This window comes from Trachypithecus francoisi, unplaced genomic scaffold, assembly GCF_009764315.1.
Source record: "Trachypithecus francoisi isolate TF-2019V2 unplaced genomic scaffold, Tfra_2.0 Lachesis_group15, whole genome shotgun sequence".
NCBI classification, from domain to species: Eukaryota; Metazoa; Chordata; class Mammalia; order Primates; family Cercopithecidae; genus Trachypithecus; species Trachypithecus francoisi.
The window spans coordinates 81,434,118-81,453,092 of NW_022681460.1; the positions used below are offsets into that span (position 1 = coordinate 81,434,118).

The 18,975-nt window shown below is 36.7% G+C and overlaps 1 protein-coding gene across 11 annotated transcripts in view; it reads left to right on the forward strand.

The window, feature by feature from the left end:
• Nucleotides 1-18,975, forward strand: part of AHI1 (Abelson helper integration site 1) — a 229,087-nt gene that overhangs the window by 17,686 nt on the left and 192,426 nt on the right. For 10 of the 11 annotated variants that reach the window (XR_004442955.1, XR_004442957.1, XR_004442956.1 and 7 more), the window contains 3 exons: nt 12,416-12,469; nt 13,690-14,249; nt 16,776-16,957. Coding sequence is in view for 8 of the 11 variants with exons in the window: in XM_033235377.1 (XP_033091268.1) it covers nt 12,416-12,469; nt 13,690-14,249; nt 16,776-16,957 (796 nt within the window). In the remaining 3 variants the exon portion in view is untranslated. The remainder of the gene's footprint in view (nt 1-12,415; nt 12,470-13,689; nt 14,250-16,775; nt 16,958-18,975) is intronic. The other variant, XM_033235379.1, reaches the window with a different exon arrangement.

An 18,975-nucleotide genomic window follows, 5' to 3' on the forward strand; every position in this document is an offset into this window, starting at 1 on the left:
AATACTGCCAAATTATGGACTAAATTTTAATGTGAGTTTTTGAGAGGACAAGTGTTCAGACGTAAGACCAACATAGCACAAAGTATGGGAGGAAATAAATAGAAGTATACTTTTGTGAGTTTCTTCTTTTTTCTTTTTTTTTTTAAGACAGGGTCTCGCTCTGTCACCCAGGCTGGAGTGCAGCGGTGAGATCACAGCTCACTGCAGCCTTGACTTTCTGGGCTTAAGCAATCCGCCCACCTCCACGCCCTCAGTAGCTGGGACTACAGGTGCACACCACCACATCTGGCTAATTTTTGTTTTTTCTGTAGAGACAGGGTCTCACTATGTTGCCCAGTCTGGTCTTGAACTTCTGGGTTCATGTGATTATCCTGCCTTGCATTCCCAAAGTGCTGCAATTATAGGTGTGAGCCACCATGCCTGGCTGAATTTCTTAAAATATATGTGAAGTGGCATTATTTAATGGTAGAACATTGTATTAGTCTTCTCTCACTGCTATAAAGAGCTAACTGAGACTGGGTAATTTATGAAGAAAAGAGGTTTAGTCACCTTACAGTTCAGCATGCTATATTGGGGGACATGGCTGGGGAGGCCTCTGGATGCTACAATCATGGTGGAAGGGGAGGCAGGCACAGTTTTCACATGGCCAGACCTGGAGAGAGAGCAAGCAAAGGGAGAAGTGCTACACACTTTCAAACAAAGGGATCTCAGGAGAACTCAAGAGAACAGCAGCAGGGAAGTCCACAGCCATGATTCAGTCACTTCCCACCTGGTCCCTCTTTCAACATGTGGTAGTAATTCACCATGAGATTTGGGTGAATACACAGAGCCAAACCGTATCATTCCACTCGTGGCCTCTCCCAAATCTCATGTCCTTCTCACATTTCAAAACACAATCATGCTTTCTCAACAGTTCCCCAAGTCTTACCTTATTTCAACATTAACCCGAAATTCCACAGTCCAAAATCTCATCTGACACAAGGTAGGTCTCTTCCATGAGCCTGTAAAATAAAAAACAAGTTAGTTACTTCTGAGATACAATGTGGGGATAGGGATTGGGTCAATGCTGCCATTCCAAAAGTAAGAGATTGGCCAAAACAAAGGGGCTATAGGCCCCTTGCAAGTCCAAAACCCAGCAGGGCAGTCATTAAATTTTAAAGCTCCAAAATAATCTCCTTTGACTCCATGTCTAACATCTAGACCACACTGACACAAGGGGTAGACTCCCAAGGCCTTGGGCAGCTCTACCCTGTGGCTCTGCATGGTACAGCCCCTGCAGCTGCTTTCACCGGCTGGCATTGAGTGCCTGTGGCTTTTCCAGGTGCGTGGTGCACACTGTCTGGATCTACAATTCTGAGCTCTGGAGGACAGTGACCCTCTTATCACAGCTCTACCAGGCAGTGCCCCAGTGGAGACTTGTGTGGGAACTCTAACCCCACATTTCCCTTCTGCACTGCCATAGTAGAGGTTCTCCATGAGGGTTCCACCCCTGCAGTGGACTTCTATCTGGATGTCCAAACATTTCCATACATCCTCTAAAATCTAGGCAGAGGTTTCCAAACCTCAGCTCTTGCCTTCTGCACACCCACAGGCTCAATACCACATGAAAGCTGCCAAGACATGGGGCTTTCACCCTCTGAATTAATAGCCCGAGCTGTCTCTTGGCCCCTTTTAGCCATAACTGGAGCCAGAGCAGCTGGGACACAGGGCCGCATGTCTCAAGCCTGCACAGAGCAGCGAGGCCCTGGGCCTGGCCCGTGAATCCATTTTTCCCTCCTAGGCTTCCAGGCCTGTGATAGGAAGGGCTCTGTGAAGGTCTCTGAAATGACCTGGAGGCATTTTCCCCAGAAAATTAGTTGTTCTTTTTAACCTCTTGGTCAGACTCCAAATTTTCCAAACTTTTGTGCCTGCTTCCCTTTTAAATATAAATTCCTGCTTCAGGTCGTTTCTTTCTTTATGCAAATGAGCACAGTTTTTTAGAAGCAACTAGGCCACATCTGAACACTTTGCTGCTTAGACGTTTCTTCCACCAGATACCCTAAATCATCTCTCTCAAGTTCAGTGCTCCACATATCTCTAGAGCAGGGGCACAATGCCACCAGTCTCTGCTAAAGCATAGCAAGAGCGGCCTTTACTCTAGTTCCCAATAAGTTCTTTGTCTCCATCTGAGACCTTGTCAGCTTGGCCATCTCTGTTCATATCAGTATCTGCATTTTGGTCATAGCCGTTTAACAAGTCTTTATGGAGTTCCAAACTTTGCTGTCTTCTTCTGAGCCCTTCAAACTGTTCCAGCTTTTGCCTGTTACCCAGTTCTAAAGTCACTTGCACATTTTCAGGTATCTTTATAGCAATGTCCCACTTCTCTGGTACCAATTTTCATATTAGTCCATTCTCACACTGCTCTAAAGAACTACCTGAAGCTGGACGCTGTGGCTCACGCCTGTAATCCCAGCACTTTGGGAGGCCAAGGTAGGCAGATTACCTGAGGTCAGGAGTTTGAGACTAGCCTGGCCAACATGGTGAAACGCTGTCTGTACTAAAAATAAAAAAAGTGGCTGGGTGTGGTGGCACGTTCCTGTAGTCCCAGCTACTCAGGAGGCTGAGGCAGGAGAACTGCTTGAAGCTGGGAGGCAGCAGCTATAGTGAGCCAGGGTCACACCACTGCACTCCATCCTGGGCAACAGAGTGGAGACTGGGTAATTTATGAGAAAAGAGGTTTAACAGACTCACAGTTCAACAGGCTATACAGAAGGCATAGCTGGGGAGACCTCAGGAAATTTATATTCATGGTGAAAGGTGATGGGGAAGCGGGCATGGACTTCACATGGCCAGAGCAGGAGAGAGAGAGTGCAAAGGAGGACGTGCTACACACTTTCAAACAATCAGAGCCAATCAGGTGGTGGGCACCTATAGTCCCAGTTACTCGGGAGGCTGAGGCAGGGGAATGGCATGAACCAGGGCGGTGGAGCTTGCAGTGAGCTGAGATCACGCCACTTCACTCCAGCCTGGGTGACAGAGCGAGACTATCTCAAAAACAAAAAAAAAAAAAAATGAGGACAGAGACAAAGAACAAATAGGACAAACAAAAGGAAATAATAGAATGGTATATTTAAACTCAGCAATATCAAGAATAATTTAAATGTGGATGGTCCAAATAGACCCAATAAAAAGTAGAAAGTGTCAGATTGGCAAATAAGAACCAACTATATGTTGACCATAAGAAACTTGCTTTGAATATAAGGGCATAGGTAGGTTAATATTTAAAGGATGGAAACATATACCATGCTAACACTAGTAAAAAGAAAACTGGAGTTGTTACATTGATATCAGAGAAAGTATATTTTAGAATAAAGAATATTGCCAAAGGTAAAAAGGAATTTTTTTAATGATAAAGGTGTCAGTATCAAGATATAACTGACTGTGTATGAAACTCATAACAAAGCTTCAAAATACGCAAAGCAAAAACTGATAGAAATGAAATGAGAAATAGATAAATCAGCAATTACAGTTAGACATGTTAGTATCCTCTCTCAGAAATTAATATAACAAGTAGTCAAAAAATCAATAAGAAAGTAGATTTCAATAACGTTGACAAATTTGAATTGAGTTTTATGAGAACATTATATCCAACAAACACAGAATACTCATTGTTTTCTAGTGTGTGTGGACTATTCACCAAGACAGACATCATTCTGGGCCATAATACAAGTCTACATAGCTTTATTTTATATATAAAAATTAAACTTTTAAATATAAAAGAAATTTTTTTAATAATACAAAATGTTTTCTTAGGCCACAACAGAATCAAATTAAAAATAGTTAACCAAAAGTTATCTGCAGTGTCACCAAATATTTGGAAATTCAATAAGACCCCAGATCAATATATTGAAGAAGAAAACACAAAAGAAATTATAATGTATTTTGAACTCGCTAAAAATGAAATTACAGCATATCAAAATTTATGGAATGCTGCTGAAGCATTACTTAGAAGGAAACTTGTAGCATTATATTAAAAATGAGGAATGGTCTGAGATCCATCATTGAAGCTTTCACCTTAAAAAAGTATGAAGAACAAATTAGACAAAATAAACACAGGATAGAAATAAGAGTATAAATCAGTGAAATAGAAAACCTCAGTAAATCCAAATGCAACTTTTTAAAAGAAGAATAAAATTATCATGTGTTGGGGATTTCCATGGCCACCCCCAGGCTTGATAATTCACTAGAGAGACTCACAGGACTCAAAAGCTGTTATACCCACACCATTTATTACAGTAAAAGGATACAGATTAAAATCAGCAAAGGGAAAAGGTGCATGGGACACAGCCCAGAAGAAACCAGATGCAAGCTTTCAGGTGCACCCCCCTAGTAGAGTTGCAAGGGACTCACTTAATTCCTCTAACAACATGTGACAAAATGTGCAAAGTGTTGCCACCCAGGGAAGCTCACCCAAGCCTTGATGTTCATGGTGTTGTGTAGAGGGCTGTGTGAGTTTTGTGTAGAGACAGTGCATTCAGTGCCTGTGTCACCAACCTCAGCTGCTCAGACTCCAAACCCCCAAAGCAAAAACACATGGTCACCATAAATCACATTGCTAATATAAGCTTTCCGGTGAAACTGTTATAGTGAGGCCCAAGGCTTCAGGCATTTAGAAACACTCTTATCAAGCACAACATTTCAAGGACTGGTCCTAAAAATAGGCCCTTCTTGGGATTTGCAGTTTTTTAGCAACCCAGGCTCATGAGTTAACTGTTTTCTGTACTACCTGTAACCAGGCTGATCAGGAAACAAGGAAAGAAGACGCAAATTGCCAATATCAGGATTGTAAGAGGGTATTTACTTTAGATGCTATAGACCTTAAAAGAATAATAAGAGTATTATGAGTAACTTTATGGTAATAAATTTAGCAGTTTAGATGAAATGTATAAATTACGTGAAGGGCACAAACTACTGAAGCTCACTCAAAAAGAAATAGATAACTTGAACATTGTATATCTTTTTAAAGAAACAGAATCTGTAGTTAAAAATCCTTTGTCAAAGGAAACTACTCCCAGGTGGCTTCATCAGTAACTTTTCGCAAACATTTGATGAAAAAATAATGCCAGTTCTATACAGACTCTTCCAGACTATAAAATAAGAGGGGATCCTTGTCCACTCCTTTTTGTGGGCAATAATTACATGGCTGCCAAAACCAGACAAAGATTTCAAGAAAAATACAGACCAAAATACCTTTTAAATATAGATGGCAAACATCTTCAGCAAAATATTAGAAAATCAATCTTATAAAAAGGATAATACCCCATGTCTGGGTGGAGTTTATGTCAGGAATATACTGTCAGTTCAGCATTAGAAAAAGCATCCAATGTAATTCCCCATATCCAAAGATTGAATTAGAAAACTGTGATCATCTCAATAAATGGAGTAAAAAGACTTGACAACATTTATTACTCATTCTTAAACCAACAGTAGATGGGACTTGTCTAAGGTAATGAGTTATCTCAATGGATTGTTGACAGTCAGTTATAGATTGAACTCCTTGTTCTACTCATACTCTCAGTACTGCATTTGACTAGTCTAAAAAAAAAAAGAATAGACAGTAACTTCCTCAACCTAATAAAGGGCATCTAAAAAATCCACAGCTAGCATCATGCTTAATGGCACAAAACTGAATGCTTTTGCTGTAAGCCTGAGCATGTGTCAGTCACTGTGTGTATTCACAATTGTATTGGAGACCCTGACAAATGCAGTAATGCAATTTTTAAAGGCATACAGATTGTAAAGGAAAAAGCAAACTGTATTCTCCGATTACGTAATTGTCTATGTTAATAACTCAAAAAATTTACAAAAAAGTGCTACTAGAGTTACAGATGGTTCTTATGATGGGATTATGTTCTTTGTAAACTGAAAGTATTGTAAGTTGAAAATGTATTCAATACACCTAACCAACTAAACACCATAGCTTGACCTAGCCTACCTTAAGTGTGCTCAGAACATTTACATTAGCCTACAGTTGTGCAAAATTAATACCAAGCCTGTTTTGTAATAAAGTGTTGAATAACTCACATAATTTATTAAATACTGTGCCAAAAGTGAATAACAGAATAATTGTATAGATACTTGGAAGTATGGTTTCTACTGAATGGCATGTTTATGTGCCATCATAAAGTCAAAAAAATCGTATGTCGAACCGTCATAAATAGAACCATTATTATTCAGGCACCATCTGTATTAGGGAGGTTAGCAGAATATATGGTCAATGTGTAAAAACCAGTTGTATTTCTATACCAGTAATGAATCACTTGAAATTAAAATTTAAAATAATTTATAATAGCAAAAAAAATGTGTAGCATTCAGGGATAAATTTATCAAAAATGTTCAAGAGTTGTACACTGAACCCCTCAGAGTGCTGAAAATAAAGACCTAAATAAATAGATATTCGTGTTCATGGATCAGAAGAATCAACATTGTCAAATGTCCATTCTCTGACAAGTTTTCTGTTGATTTAATTCAATCCTAATCAATATGCCAGAAGACTTTTTTTCTTGAAAATCTAAATGAGAAATAGAGAAATTAGCAATTACAGTTAGATCTGTCAGTATCCTGTCTCAGAAATTAATAGAACAAGTAGTCAAAAAATCAGAAATTTATTGGGAAATGTAAACAACAGACCTAGAATAGCCAAAACAATTTTGAAAAAGAAGAACAAAGTTGGAATTACACTTTCTGATTCAAAACTCATTATAAAGCAATAGTGATGAAGACAATCTGGAATTGTCATAAAGGTAGGCATATAAATCAGTAGAGCAGAATAGAATATAGAAATAGATTCAAATATTTATGTTCAATTGACTCTTGACAAAGTTGCCAAGGTAATTCACTAAAGGAAAGGATAATCTTTTCAACAAATGATCCTGCAACAATCAGATATTCATGTATAATAAACTTGGGACCATGTCATGTTTAAAAATTAACTGGAAGTAGATCAAAGACGTATATATGAGCTAAAACTGTATAACTTATAAGAGAAACATAGGATAATTGTAACCTTGGGTTAAGCAAAGATTTCTCAGGATACAAAAACACGAACCATAAAAGAAAAAAGGGCTAAATTGGAGTTTGTGAAAATTGAAAGCATTGCTATGGAAATGAAAATGTTTTATAGCTATAGGTTTGGATAAAATATTTTTAAAGCACTCTCTGATAAAATGTTGTATCTAGAATATTTTAAGAGCTCCTACAGCTCACTGATATGAAAACAAATGTCCTAATAAAAAAGGGCAAAAGATTTGGACACTTAACCGAAGAAGAGCTATAGACAGCAAATGGGCACATGTAAAGAGTCTTGCTGTCATAGTAATTAGGAAAATGAAGTTTAAAACAATACTGAGGTACTGTTGCACACCTCATACAACAGCTACAAAACAAAAATTGACAGTATTAAGTGCAGGCAAGGATGGTAAGTAACTGGAACTCTTAGAAATTGCTGATAAAAATGCAAAAGTACAGCCAGTTTGAGAAGCTGTTTGGCAATTGTTTAATAAGTTAAATATCTACTTACCATGTAGCACAGCAATTCCACTTCTGGATATTTACCCAAAAGAAGTGAAAACATATCTAATACTAGCACAAAACTGGAAATAATTCACATCTATTAATTGGTGTATGGAGAAACAAAATGTGGCATATAACTGTACAGTGGAATACTACGCCACAAAAATGGAATAAACTGCTATAAATACAGCAACATGGGTGAATCCTAAAACCTTTGTGCTGAATGAAGGAAACTAGACACAAAAGGCTATAGATGGTATAATTTCATTTATGTGAAAGTCTAGACAAGGCAAAGCTATTGTGATACCAGATCAGTGGTTGAGTAGGGACAGAGCATGGAGGGAAGGCGTTGACTCTGTAACAGGACATGTGGAATGATGGAAATGTTCAATGTCATGATTATGGTGGTGGTCACATGACTGTATACATTTGCCAAAATTCATTTAATTATACAATTAAAATTGGTGAATTTTATTGATGTAAGCTATATCTTAATAAAGCTGATTTTAATAGCACACAAACCAAAGCAAAAAACCCCGAATTGTTTAAAGAGGTAAAAGATGGGCAAAGATATAATAGGAACATGAGTGAACAAATGTATTTGGGATGTTTCAAAATTTAAACATAATTTGATCCTTGAAACAAAGGAGACTTTTTTTTTTTTAAACAATGGTACAGTACAACTAGAAGTTAACAAAAGTTTATGATTTACAAACTACTTGGGAATTTATCCCATAAAGCTGTTAGAGAGGGAAAGGAAATCAAAACCGCAAAAACAGGCTATTTAAAAAGTAATGGGCCGGGCGCGGTGGCTCAAGCCTGTAATCCCAGCACTTTGGGAGGCCGAGACGGGCGGATCACGAGGTCAGGAGATCGAGACCATCCTGGCTAACATGGTGAAACCCCGTCTCTACTAAAAAAAAAAAAATACAAAAAACTAGCCGGGCGAGGTGGCGGGCGCCTGTAGTCCCAGCTACTCGGGAGGCTGAGGCGGGAGAATGGCGTAAACCCGGGAGGCGGAGCTTGCAGTGAGCTGAGATCCGACCACTGCACTCCAGCCTGGGCGACAGAGCGAGACTCCGTCTCAAAAAAAAAAAAAAAAAAAAAGTAATGAAAATGTCAGTATAATGCTATGAAAGGTAGAGATGCTACTGAAGATACTCTGGGAACTTCATTCACTGCAGTATTTAAAAAACAACTAAAGAAAAAGACAAATTAATAATAAATATAAAGTCATAAAATTAATGTTATTAGTGCAAAGGCTGACAGATCAATAGTAAATAAACAAAAAACAGCCTTTTCCGATTAGCTTGCCTGGAGTTTCAATTTTAAAATTTTTTCCTTGAGACTAAATCTTTCTTCTCTTTCTAATTCATGATTAGGTCTTTTTCTAATTATTTCCTTCAGGAGTATACTCACAATTTGTATATATTGGTGCTACATTATTGGTACTCACTGAAAAAGTAGAAATAAAAATTTGCATATGCCCCATTTTAACATAATGGAAATTCAAGGTTATTGAGGTATGAATGAAGTCATAGAAAAAGAACATTCTAAAAAAAATAGCAATTTTTAAAAATGTTATTTTATATTCCGGGATACATGTGTAGGACTTGCAAGTTTGTTACACAGGTAACAAACCTATCAAACTGTCACCTAGGTATTAAGCCACATATGCATTAGCTTTTTATCCTGATGCCCTCCCTCCCCCAGATTCCCTGACAGGCCCCAGTGTTTGTTTTCCTCTCCCTGTGTCCATGTGTTCTCACTGTTCAGCTCCCACTTGGAAGTGATAACATGCAGTGTTTGGTTTTCTGTTCCTGCCTTTTATCCATGTCCCTACATGATCTCTTTCCTTTTTATGACTGATTAGTATTCCTTGGTGTGTATGTACCACATTTTCTTTATCCAGTCTATCATCGATGAACATTTGGGTTGATTCCATGTCTTTGCTATTGTGAATAGTGCTTTGGTGAACATATGCACGCGTGTATCTTTATAATAGAATTATTTATATTCCTTTGGGTATATGCCTAGTAATGGGATTGCTGGATCCAATAGTAATTCTGGTACTAGGTCTTTGAGGAATCGCCACAGTGTCTTCCACAGTGGTTGAACTAACACCACCAACAGTGTAAAAGCATTCCTATTTTTCCATAGCTTCACCAGCGTCTGTTGTTTCTTGACCAGTCACATTCTGACTGGTGTGAGATGGTATCTCATTGTGGTTTTGATTTGCATTTCTCTAACCATCAGTGATGTTGACCTTTTTATCATGTTTGTGGGCCACATGAATGTCTTCTTTTGAGAAGTGTGTATTCATGTCCTTTGCCCACTTTTTTATGGGGTTGTTTGGTTTTTTGTTATAAATTTGTTTAAATTCCTTGTAGGTACTAGATATTAGACCTTTGTCAAATGGATAGATTATAAGAATTTTCTCCCATTCTGGAGGTTGTCTGTTCACTCTGATGATAGTTTCTTTTGCTGTGCAGAAGCTCTTTTATTAGATCCCATTTGTCAATTTTTGCTTTTATTGCAGTTGCTGTTGACATTTTTTATTATGAAATCTTTGCCTGTGCCTATGTCCTGAATCGTATTGCCTAGATTTTCTTCTAGGGTTTTCATAGTTCTAGGTTTTACATTTAAGTGTTGAATCTATGTTGAGTTAATTTTTGTATAAGGTGTGAGGCAGGGGTCCAGTTTCAATGTTCTGCATGTGGCTAGCCAGTTTTCCCAGCACCACTTTTAAATAGGGAATCCTTTCCCTATTGCTTGTTTTTGTCAGGTTTGTCAAATATAAGATGGTTGATGTGTAGCCTTATTTCTGATGTCTTATTTCTGTTCCATTGGTCTATATGTCTGTTTTTGTATCTGTACCATGCTGTTTTGGTTACTCCAGTATAGTTTGAAGTCAGGTGGTATGATGTCTCCAGCTTTGTTCTTTTTGTTTAGGATTGTCTTGGCTATATAGGCTCTTTTTTGTTTCCGTATGAATTTTAAAGTAGTTTTTTCTAATTCTGTGAAGAACGTCAATGGTAGTTTAATAAGAATAGCATAGGATCTATAAATTACTTTGGGCGGTATGGCTGTGGATTTGTCATAAATGGCTCTTATTTTGAAGTATGTTCCCGTAAGTACCTTGTTTATTGAATGTTGAATTTTATCGAAGACCTTTTCCTGTGCCTATTCAGATAATCATATGGTTTTTGTCTTTAGTTCTGTCCATGTGATGAATTGTGTTTATTGATTTGCGTATGTTGAACCAGCCTTGCATCCCGTGGATGAAGCCGACTTGATGGTGGTGGATAAGTTTTTTGATGTGCTGCTGGATTTGGTTCCCAGTATTTTATTGAGGATTTTTGCATCGATGTTCGTCAGGGATATTGGCCTTAACGTTTTTTTCTTTCTTTGTTGTGTCTCTGCCAGGTTTTGGTATCAGGATGATGCTGGCCTCATAAAATTAGTTAGGAAGTAGCCCCTCCTTTTCAATTGTTTGAAATAGTTTCAGTAGAAATGGTACCTGTTCCGTTTTGTACCTCTGGTAGAATTCAGCTGTAAATCCATCTGGTCCTGGGCTTTTTTTGATTGGTTGTTTGTAGGCTATTTATTACTGCCTCAGTTTCAGAACTTGTATATTAGTCTATTCAGGGATTCAACTTCTTCCTGGTTCAGTGTTGGGAGGGTGTATGTGTCCAGCAATTTATCCATTTCTTCTAGTTTTTCTAGTTTATTTGCATAGAGGTGTTTATAGTATTCTCTGATGGTTGTCTGCATTTCTGTGGGGTCAATAGGGATATCCCCTGTATCATTTTTTTATTGTGTCTCTTTGATTCTAAAGTGATTCTTATGTCTCAACCTCCCAAGTAGCTGAGATTACAGGTGTGCACCATCATGCCTGGCTAATTTTTGTATTTTTGATAGAGATAGGGTTTCACCATGTTGGCCAGGCTGATGTCGAACTCCTGACCTCATGTGATCCACCTGCCTCAGCCTCCCAAGCTGCTGGGATTACAGTCGTGAGCCAGCATGCCCAGCCTCATTGATTTTTTGAAGGGTTTTTTTGTGTGTCTGTATCCTTCATTTCTGCTCTGATCTTGGTTATTTCTTGTCTTCTGCTAGCTTTGGGTTTTGTGTGTGTGTGTGTATTTTGTGGGGTTTTTTCCTTATTTATTTATTTATTTTTACAATTTAAAATTAAATATTGCTTCTAAAACCGAACATGTGAAAATAAACTTTTTTTAGAAAGAGAAATGTTATTTTTATTAGATTTGATTGGTGAAGTTTTTTTGGAGCCTATGGCATCATAATTTGCCCTCAAAGAACAGATAGAATTTGGAAACATATTTTAGGTGAGCAAAAGAGTCTTAGAGATGGTAAGATTTTAGATATGTATTGGGAAACTAGTTCTTTCAGCATTTTTAAAATCACCTTTTTATATACATTGGATATTTTTTAACTCTTTTAAAATATGGGGAGTTTCAAAGGTCAAACTCTGGTATGTATTGTTAAGTTTATTCATTTCTGGCACATTTCTCCATTTTGATTTTAGATTCATCTTGTAGCACCAAATGTTAACATGTAACATTCATACATTACAGTGTAACATTCTGCACGACAAAATGAATCCAAAGTGTTAGTCCAAAATGTTAATCTGAAGTTATATTCAGAGATTATTAATGAAATTCTGGAAGCATAAATTATGAGAGTACTCAGCAAGTGCTCTAAAATAGTATCATTATGTCCATGTAAAAAACTAAATAATCTTCCCAATAATTACACATTGTTGAACATTAATTATTGAGTTTTTCTTTATACAACCAATCTACGCTTAGCTGAAACTTTGTTATTGTGTCTTCTTTTTTAGCCTGACACTATTAGAAGTAATCCTCACTGTATTAAAGAAACTACAAGTGATGATGTAAGTACTGCTGACACTAACAGCCTGAAGAAGAGCATGAGAGTCACTAAAAACAAATTGAGGAACATACAGTCAGCAATGGTTTTTGTCCATTCTGTTTTTCAACACATCTGTTAAACTTTTATTTATATTATTCAGAATTTTATTTTGATATCAACAGTTGGATTTTCTTGGTCCAGTATGCTTTTGCATTTCTTTATTAATATTAATTATACTTATTTAAAATTCTTATTTATGATATGTATTTTCCTTTGGTGTTCATTTATTTATTGTGTTTGATTTGGTGGCTTTCCTTCATTGTGCTACCTTCCTTTAGTGTTTGTTAATTTTCCGTTGTCAAGCCATCTTTATATTTGAGAATATCTGTTCTGTTCCTTGTTGGTTGTTTTTAACATGGTCTGCCTCTGCAGTTTATGGGAATTGTACCTACCTGAAGCATACTGCCCTTTCTCTCTGTGCTGCCATGCTTAATCCATGGGTGAAAGTCAGCACAAATGGAGATGGGAAGCAGAGCTGTTCATCCCAGCTCCTTGATTGGTCATCCTTTGGTCTATCTAGTTTATCCCCTCCTCCTCCTTATATTACTTGACTCTTACCCTTATTTATTTTTTTCTATTAAAAATATATCTCATTATAAATAACTTTAATTGGGGAAAGAGGTACAAGATTGTGCTTAGTCTGTCACTGGATTTAACTTAATATGTAATATTTAGCAGCATTCTAGTGATATACTTAGATTTAGTGTAGGGTGATCTTAGAGCTGTAGACTTTTGATTTTACAGTGTAATTATGAAGCAAAATAAATGACCCATGTGTATTTCCTATTGGGTTAGCTGAAATGTCAATTCAATGGCTCTTTTGGCAATTTCTCAAGTATCTGTTAATTATATTAGAGTGTATATCATGAGGAAAATATGTATGAGAAAAATAGCATTTGAGATTTGAGCAATTAATTCACTTCTTAAAGGTCCTTAAGTACTTTTTTCCTATGTCAATTAACTTATTTCATCTGAAGTTACATTCAGAGATTGCTTATCAAATTCTGGAAGCATAAATTATGAGAGTACTCAAATGCTCTAAAATAGTATCACTGTGTCCAGGTGAAAAACTAAATAATCCTCCCAATAATTCCACATTGTCAAACATGAATTATTAGGTTTTTCTTTATGTAACTAATCAATGCGTAACTGAAACTTTGTTATCATGTCTTCTTTTCCTAGCCTGACACTGTTAGAAGCAATCTTCCCCATATTAAAGAAACTACAAGTGATGATGTAAGTGCTACTAACACTAACAACCTGAAGAAGACCATGAGAGTCGCTAAAAACAAATTGAGGAACACACAGTCAGCAACTGAAAATCCTAATGATGATGTTAGTGTAGAGGAGGACAAACAAGGAAAGCCAAATAAAAAGGTGGTAAAGATGGTGCCCCAGTTGACTACACAAGACATGAAACCGGAAACTCCTGAGAAGGAAGTTGATTCTACACACGAGAAAGCGCATACAAAGCCACAGCCAGGCATTGATCATCAGAAAAGTGAGAAGGCAAATGAGGGAAGAGAAGAGAATGATTTAGAAGGGGACGAAGAACTGATGCAAGCATATCAGCGCCATGTAACTGAAGAAATGGCAAAGGAGATTAAGAAAAAAATAAGAAAAAAACTGAAAGAACAGTTGACTTACTTTCCCTCAGATACTTTATTCCATGATGACAAATCAAGCAGTGAAAAAAAGAAAAAGAAAAAGAAAGTTCCAGTCTTCTCTAAAGCTGAAACAAGGTATTTTTACATTGATAAATGTAAAATATCCTCTTAGAAAAACACTATATTATTTTCAGGGTTTGAATATTATCTGTGGTTGGCAAAGAAAATTTTTAGGCTTTTATTTGGAGACATTGCCACTAAGATAAGAACACCCAGCTTTTACGTAGCACCTTACTATGTACTAGGTGCTTTACAAGAATTAACTCATTTATTTCTTATGACAATCTTATGAGGAAAAGTAATGTTCTTCCTATCTTGCTGATGAGGCAACTGAAGTACAGAACTAGTAAGAGGCTGAGCCAGAACCTTGTCTCTACCCTGAACTACTCACTTACATCTGCTTTCAAAGTAATAGCAACCTAATTACTTCCCCTTTTTTGAGTTACAAATACCTGTTTGGATATATAAATACAGCTTTTTTTCTTACACAAATAACATTATCTCATTGTAGAAAAACTATTCAAAGATAATCGCTGTTGGCAATTTGGTATTCTAATCTTTTTCTCTCTATGATGCTTATATATGTATGTACTTGTATATAGAGTATGAGTTTAAATGAACATATACATACATATATGTTCTCTACTCGGATAAAACAATAAGATAAAAATGCTTTTTACCTGCTATAATTAACTTTGTTCCCTCCTGCAGTTCTCCTCTAGAGAAACAGCTTGAGGTGGGAACATTCTATATGTGACTATTCCTTGGCATTCAGGATCAATTTCCCCTAAAACCCTCAATCAAAAATAATTCCCCTTTTTTCAAAAGCTAGGTGACTAGTGATAATAAAGATATGACAAACCAGGTTGCTGCAGGGACATGATAATATGTATTATCTGTTGATGCATTAAAGAGATTATCCCATAATTTAGCAGCTTTTAGGATGACAAGCATTTATGGTCTCATAGTTTCTATGGGCCAGCAATCTGGGACTGACTTTGCTGGGTGTCTCTGTCAATCACAGGTTGCAATCAGGATGTTAGCCAGGACTGAAGTCACCTCAAGCCTTGACTTGGGGAGGATCTGTCAAGTGACATAGCTGTTAGAAGGCCTTAGAAGATCCAGTTCTCAGCTCATTCATGTGGCTGTTGGTAGGCCTCAGGTCCTGACTGGCTTTGGGCCAAGTATACCAGTTCCTTGCCACGTGGACTTCCTCCATGTGGTCTACTCACAATATGGCCACTTGCTTCCCCAGACCAAGGGCTCTGAGAGAGAGCGAGACAGAAGTCACAGTCTTTTTGGAACCTAATCTTATAAGTGGCATTCATTACTTTTATCATATTCTGTCTGTTAGAAGTAAGTCATTAGGTCCAGCCCACACTGAAAAGAAAGGGGATTACACAAAGACATGAATATGAAGAGGTGGGGATCAGTAAGGTCCATCTTAGAGGCTTCCTACCACAGTAAACTATAAATCTTCCTTCTTATAGCTACCACCTCTGTGGTAGACTGGTAAGCCATAGTCAACATGAAATAAGGTTAGCTCATGAATTGTAAGTAACACATGACAGTGGTGTGCAAAGGGTAGCTGTTCTCCTTAAAGAACAGTGTTTGGTGATCAAATAGAATGGCTTTATGGAATGACTAATTTGAAATATTTCTCTAGTCTTATTTTCCTCAACCCATTTTTTGGAAAGGTGACTAAATATATTGGAAATTAATTTTTTATTATTTAAATGCAGATTTTTTTTTTACTTGATACATTAAAATGTTAGTAGGTTGGTTTTTCTTTAAACTCAGCATGCCTCTCGGTTGCTACTTCTTACCATTTACTAGTTCGCGTGATACAGATTTTAATTTTAGTAATAGCCTTCTGAAAATGTAGTGACTCACCAACCACTAGAAAATACAAGGAATTAATTTTTACCTAGAAATCTCAGCCTGAGCAATATGGTGAAACTCCATCTCTACAAAAAGTACAAAAATTAGCCAGGCATGGTGGCATGTGCCTGTAGTCCCAGCTATTTGGGAGGCAGAAGTGGGAGGATTGCTGGAGCCTGGGAGGTTGAGGCAGCAGTGAGCTATGATTGTACCACTGCACTCCAACTTGGGTGACAGAGCGAGACCCAGTCGTAAAAAAAAAAAAAAAAAGAAAGGAAAGAAAAAAGAGAAATCAAAAGCTGTGCTTGTGAAGCCTCTTGAAGACTGAACAAACCTAGAATACATTTTATACTTTTAAATAAGGTAATTTAAAAATTGGTTGATCAGTCATTTACTTGGCAGCAGGGTGGGCGTGCTTCGATAAGTCTTATGTAAAGAGAGATCAATTGCTCATAAAATATTAATACAATTTCCTTTCCCCTGGGGTTTAGAGCTCAGTTTTAGTTGAATCATGTAACTCCTCGCGAAGTTACAACCTGTGATACCTGTTTGACAGCTAATCATTTTAGTGTGTAGGAAGATATATGCATCTCAAGAAAAATAGTAGTGATTTTAGGATTATCTTTGCTCCTATTTACTGTTCACTCTGTTGCATCATGAATAATAATAATTATTATAATAATATATCTGCAATGGCTGATACTTGGATTATATTTGTAGTACATTGACCATCTCTGGTGACACAGTTGAAGGTGAACAAAAGAACGAATCTTCAGTTAGACCAGTTTCTTCAGATTCTCATCAAGATGATGAAATAAGCTCAATGGAACAAAACACAGAAGGCAGCATGCAAGATGACACAAAACCTAAACCAAAAAAACCAAAAAAGAAGGCTAAAGCAGGTTTGTTATACAAATTAAGTGAAAAATTGTGTACGTTGGTAGCAATAACTTGATTCTAGGAATTTTAGCCCTTAAAAACTAAAACTGTTGGGTATACTTGAAAATAATTCAATATAGAGTATGTGGTACTTCTTCTTGGATTCATCTAGATTAAAGTACACATGTATTTGTAGCTGTTTGTCTCTGATGAGTTTGTATCACTTGAGTCTTCTCTGATTCTTTTTATTTTTTAATTTTTGAGATGGTGTTTTGCTCTGTCTCCCAGTCTGGAATGCAGTGACACGATCTTGGCTCATTGTAACCTCCACCTCCCAGGTTAAAGTGATCCTTCTGCCTCAGCCTCCTGAGTAGCTGGGATGACAGGCGCATGCCACCATACCCGGCTATTTTTTGTATTTTTAGTAGAGATGGGGTTTCACCATGTTGGCCAAGCTGGTCTTGAACTCATGCCCTCAAGTGATCCACCTGCCTCAGCCTCCCAAAATGTTGGGATTGCAGGCATGAGCCACCATGCCTGACCTTCTCTGATTCTTCACATACTTTAAATTCAACTCTAAAATGATAGTGACTTTGTAGTTGCTATTGTGGCATAGAGGATTTCTTCTTTAAACCATTGAGTTTACATCCTTTAAATGGTTAAGACTCAGTTGTTGAAAGCTATAAATGGTCAGCAGCCAATAAACATTTCTGATGTTAAGGCTGCATCCTGTCAAAGATGGAATCTTCCCAATTCCTCGGCCTAATACCCTTCTCTTTCCTTTCTCAACTTTCTCTTTCCATTGTTGCTTTGTCTTCTCCTTTTCTTGTTTGTTTTCTCTTATTTTTCTTTACATATTCTTTTCTACTTATACATCCTTTTTTAGTCTTTCAGTTTCAATTTGGCGAAAAATTGGGATCAAAATGGGCAGTTTTAGATTTTATGGTACTTACTCATTAGAGGATGTAAGTGATGTTTTGTGGTTTCTATAATTAAATTTTAAAAATCTTTTGTTGAAGCATAATATATGTATATATATATAGAAAAGCACTAAGCAGTATATTTGTTTTAAATGTTTGTATATAAAGCACTAAACAGTATACTCATTATATACATATTTTTGAAGTTTTTTCACAAACTGAACATACCTGTAAAATCATTATCTGATTTAAGAAACAGAACATCATTAGCACCCAGAAAAATCACCTTGCCGTTTAGTTGCCCTATAGGAGTAACCACTACCTTGATATCTAACAGAGTTTATTTTTGCTTATTTTTATACTTTAATATGAATAGAATGATAAATACTGTGCTCTTTGTGCCTGGCTTTTTTTACTCAATGTGAGTTTTGTAAGATTTATACTACTGTTGCTTGCATACAATTGAGCTTATTCATTCTTAATTCTGTTTTTGTATTATTTAGATATCCATTGTGTGAATATACCACAATTAATTGGCCTATTTTATTGATCGACATTTGAGTTGTTTCTAGTTTTGGGCAATTATAAGTAAAATGGTAATTCACATTGCAGTCATGTATTTGGTAAGCACATGCTTACCTTTATCTTGGGCATATTAGGAGTAGAGTTGCTGTCATAGATTATGTATGTTTTTTGCTTTAATAATTACTTCCAGTTTCGAATGTTGGTTTACCCACTCGCAGTGTTTGAGAGTTGCAGTCACTCCACATCTTTACCAACGTGTAATACTGTTTTTTAAAGTTTTAGTCATTCTTGGCAGTGACTAAATTCCTCATTCTTCAGGAATGTATATGATATTCATTTTGGCTTTAATTTTATATCCATGGTAACTAGTGAAGTTGAGTGTTTTCATGTTTATTAACTACTTGGGTTTTGACATTTGTAAATATATTCAAGTTGTGCATTTTTTAAAAAACAGTATTGTCTTTTTCTAATTGATTTGTAATGATAGTTTATATACTCCAATATGAGATTATTCTCAGATATATACATACACGCATATATATTGCAAATGTCTTCCTACTCTAGTTTATTTCTCTCTCATTGGTGTCTTTTGAAAA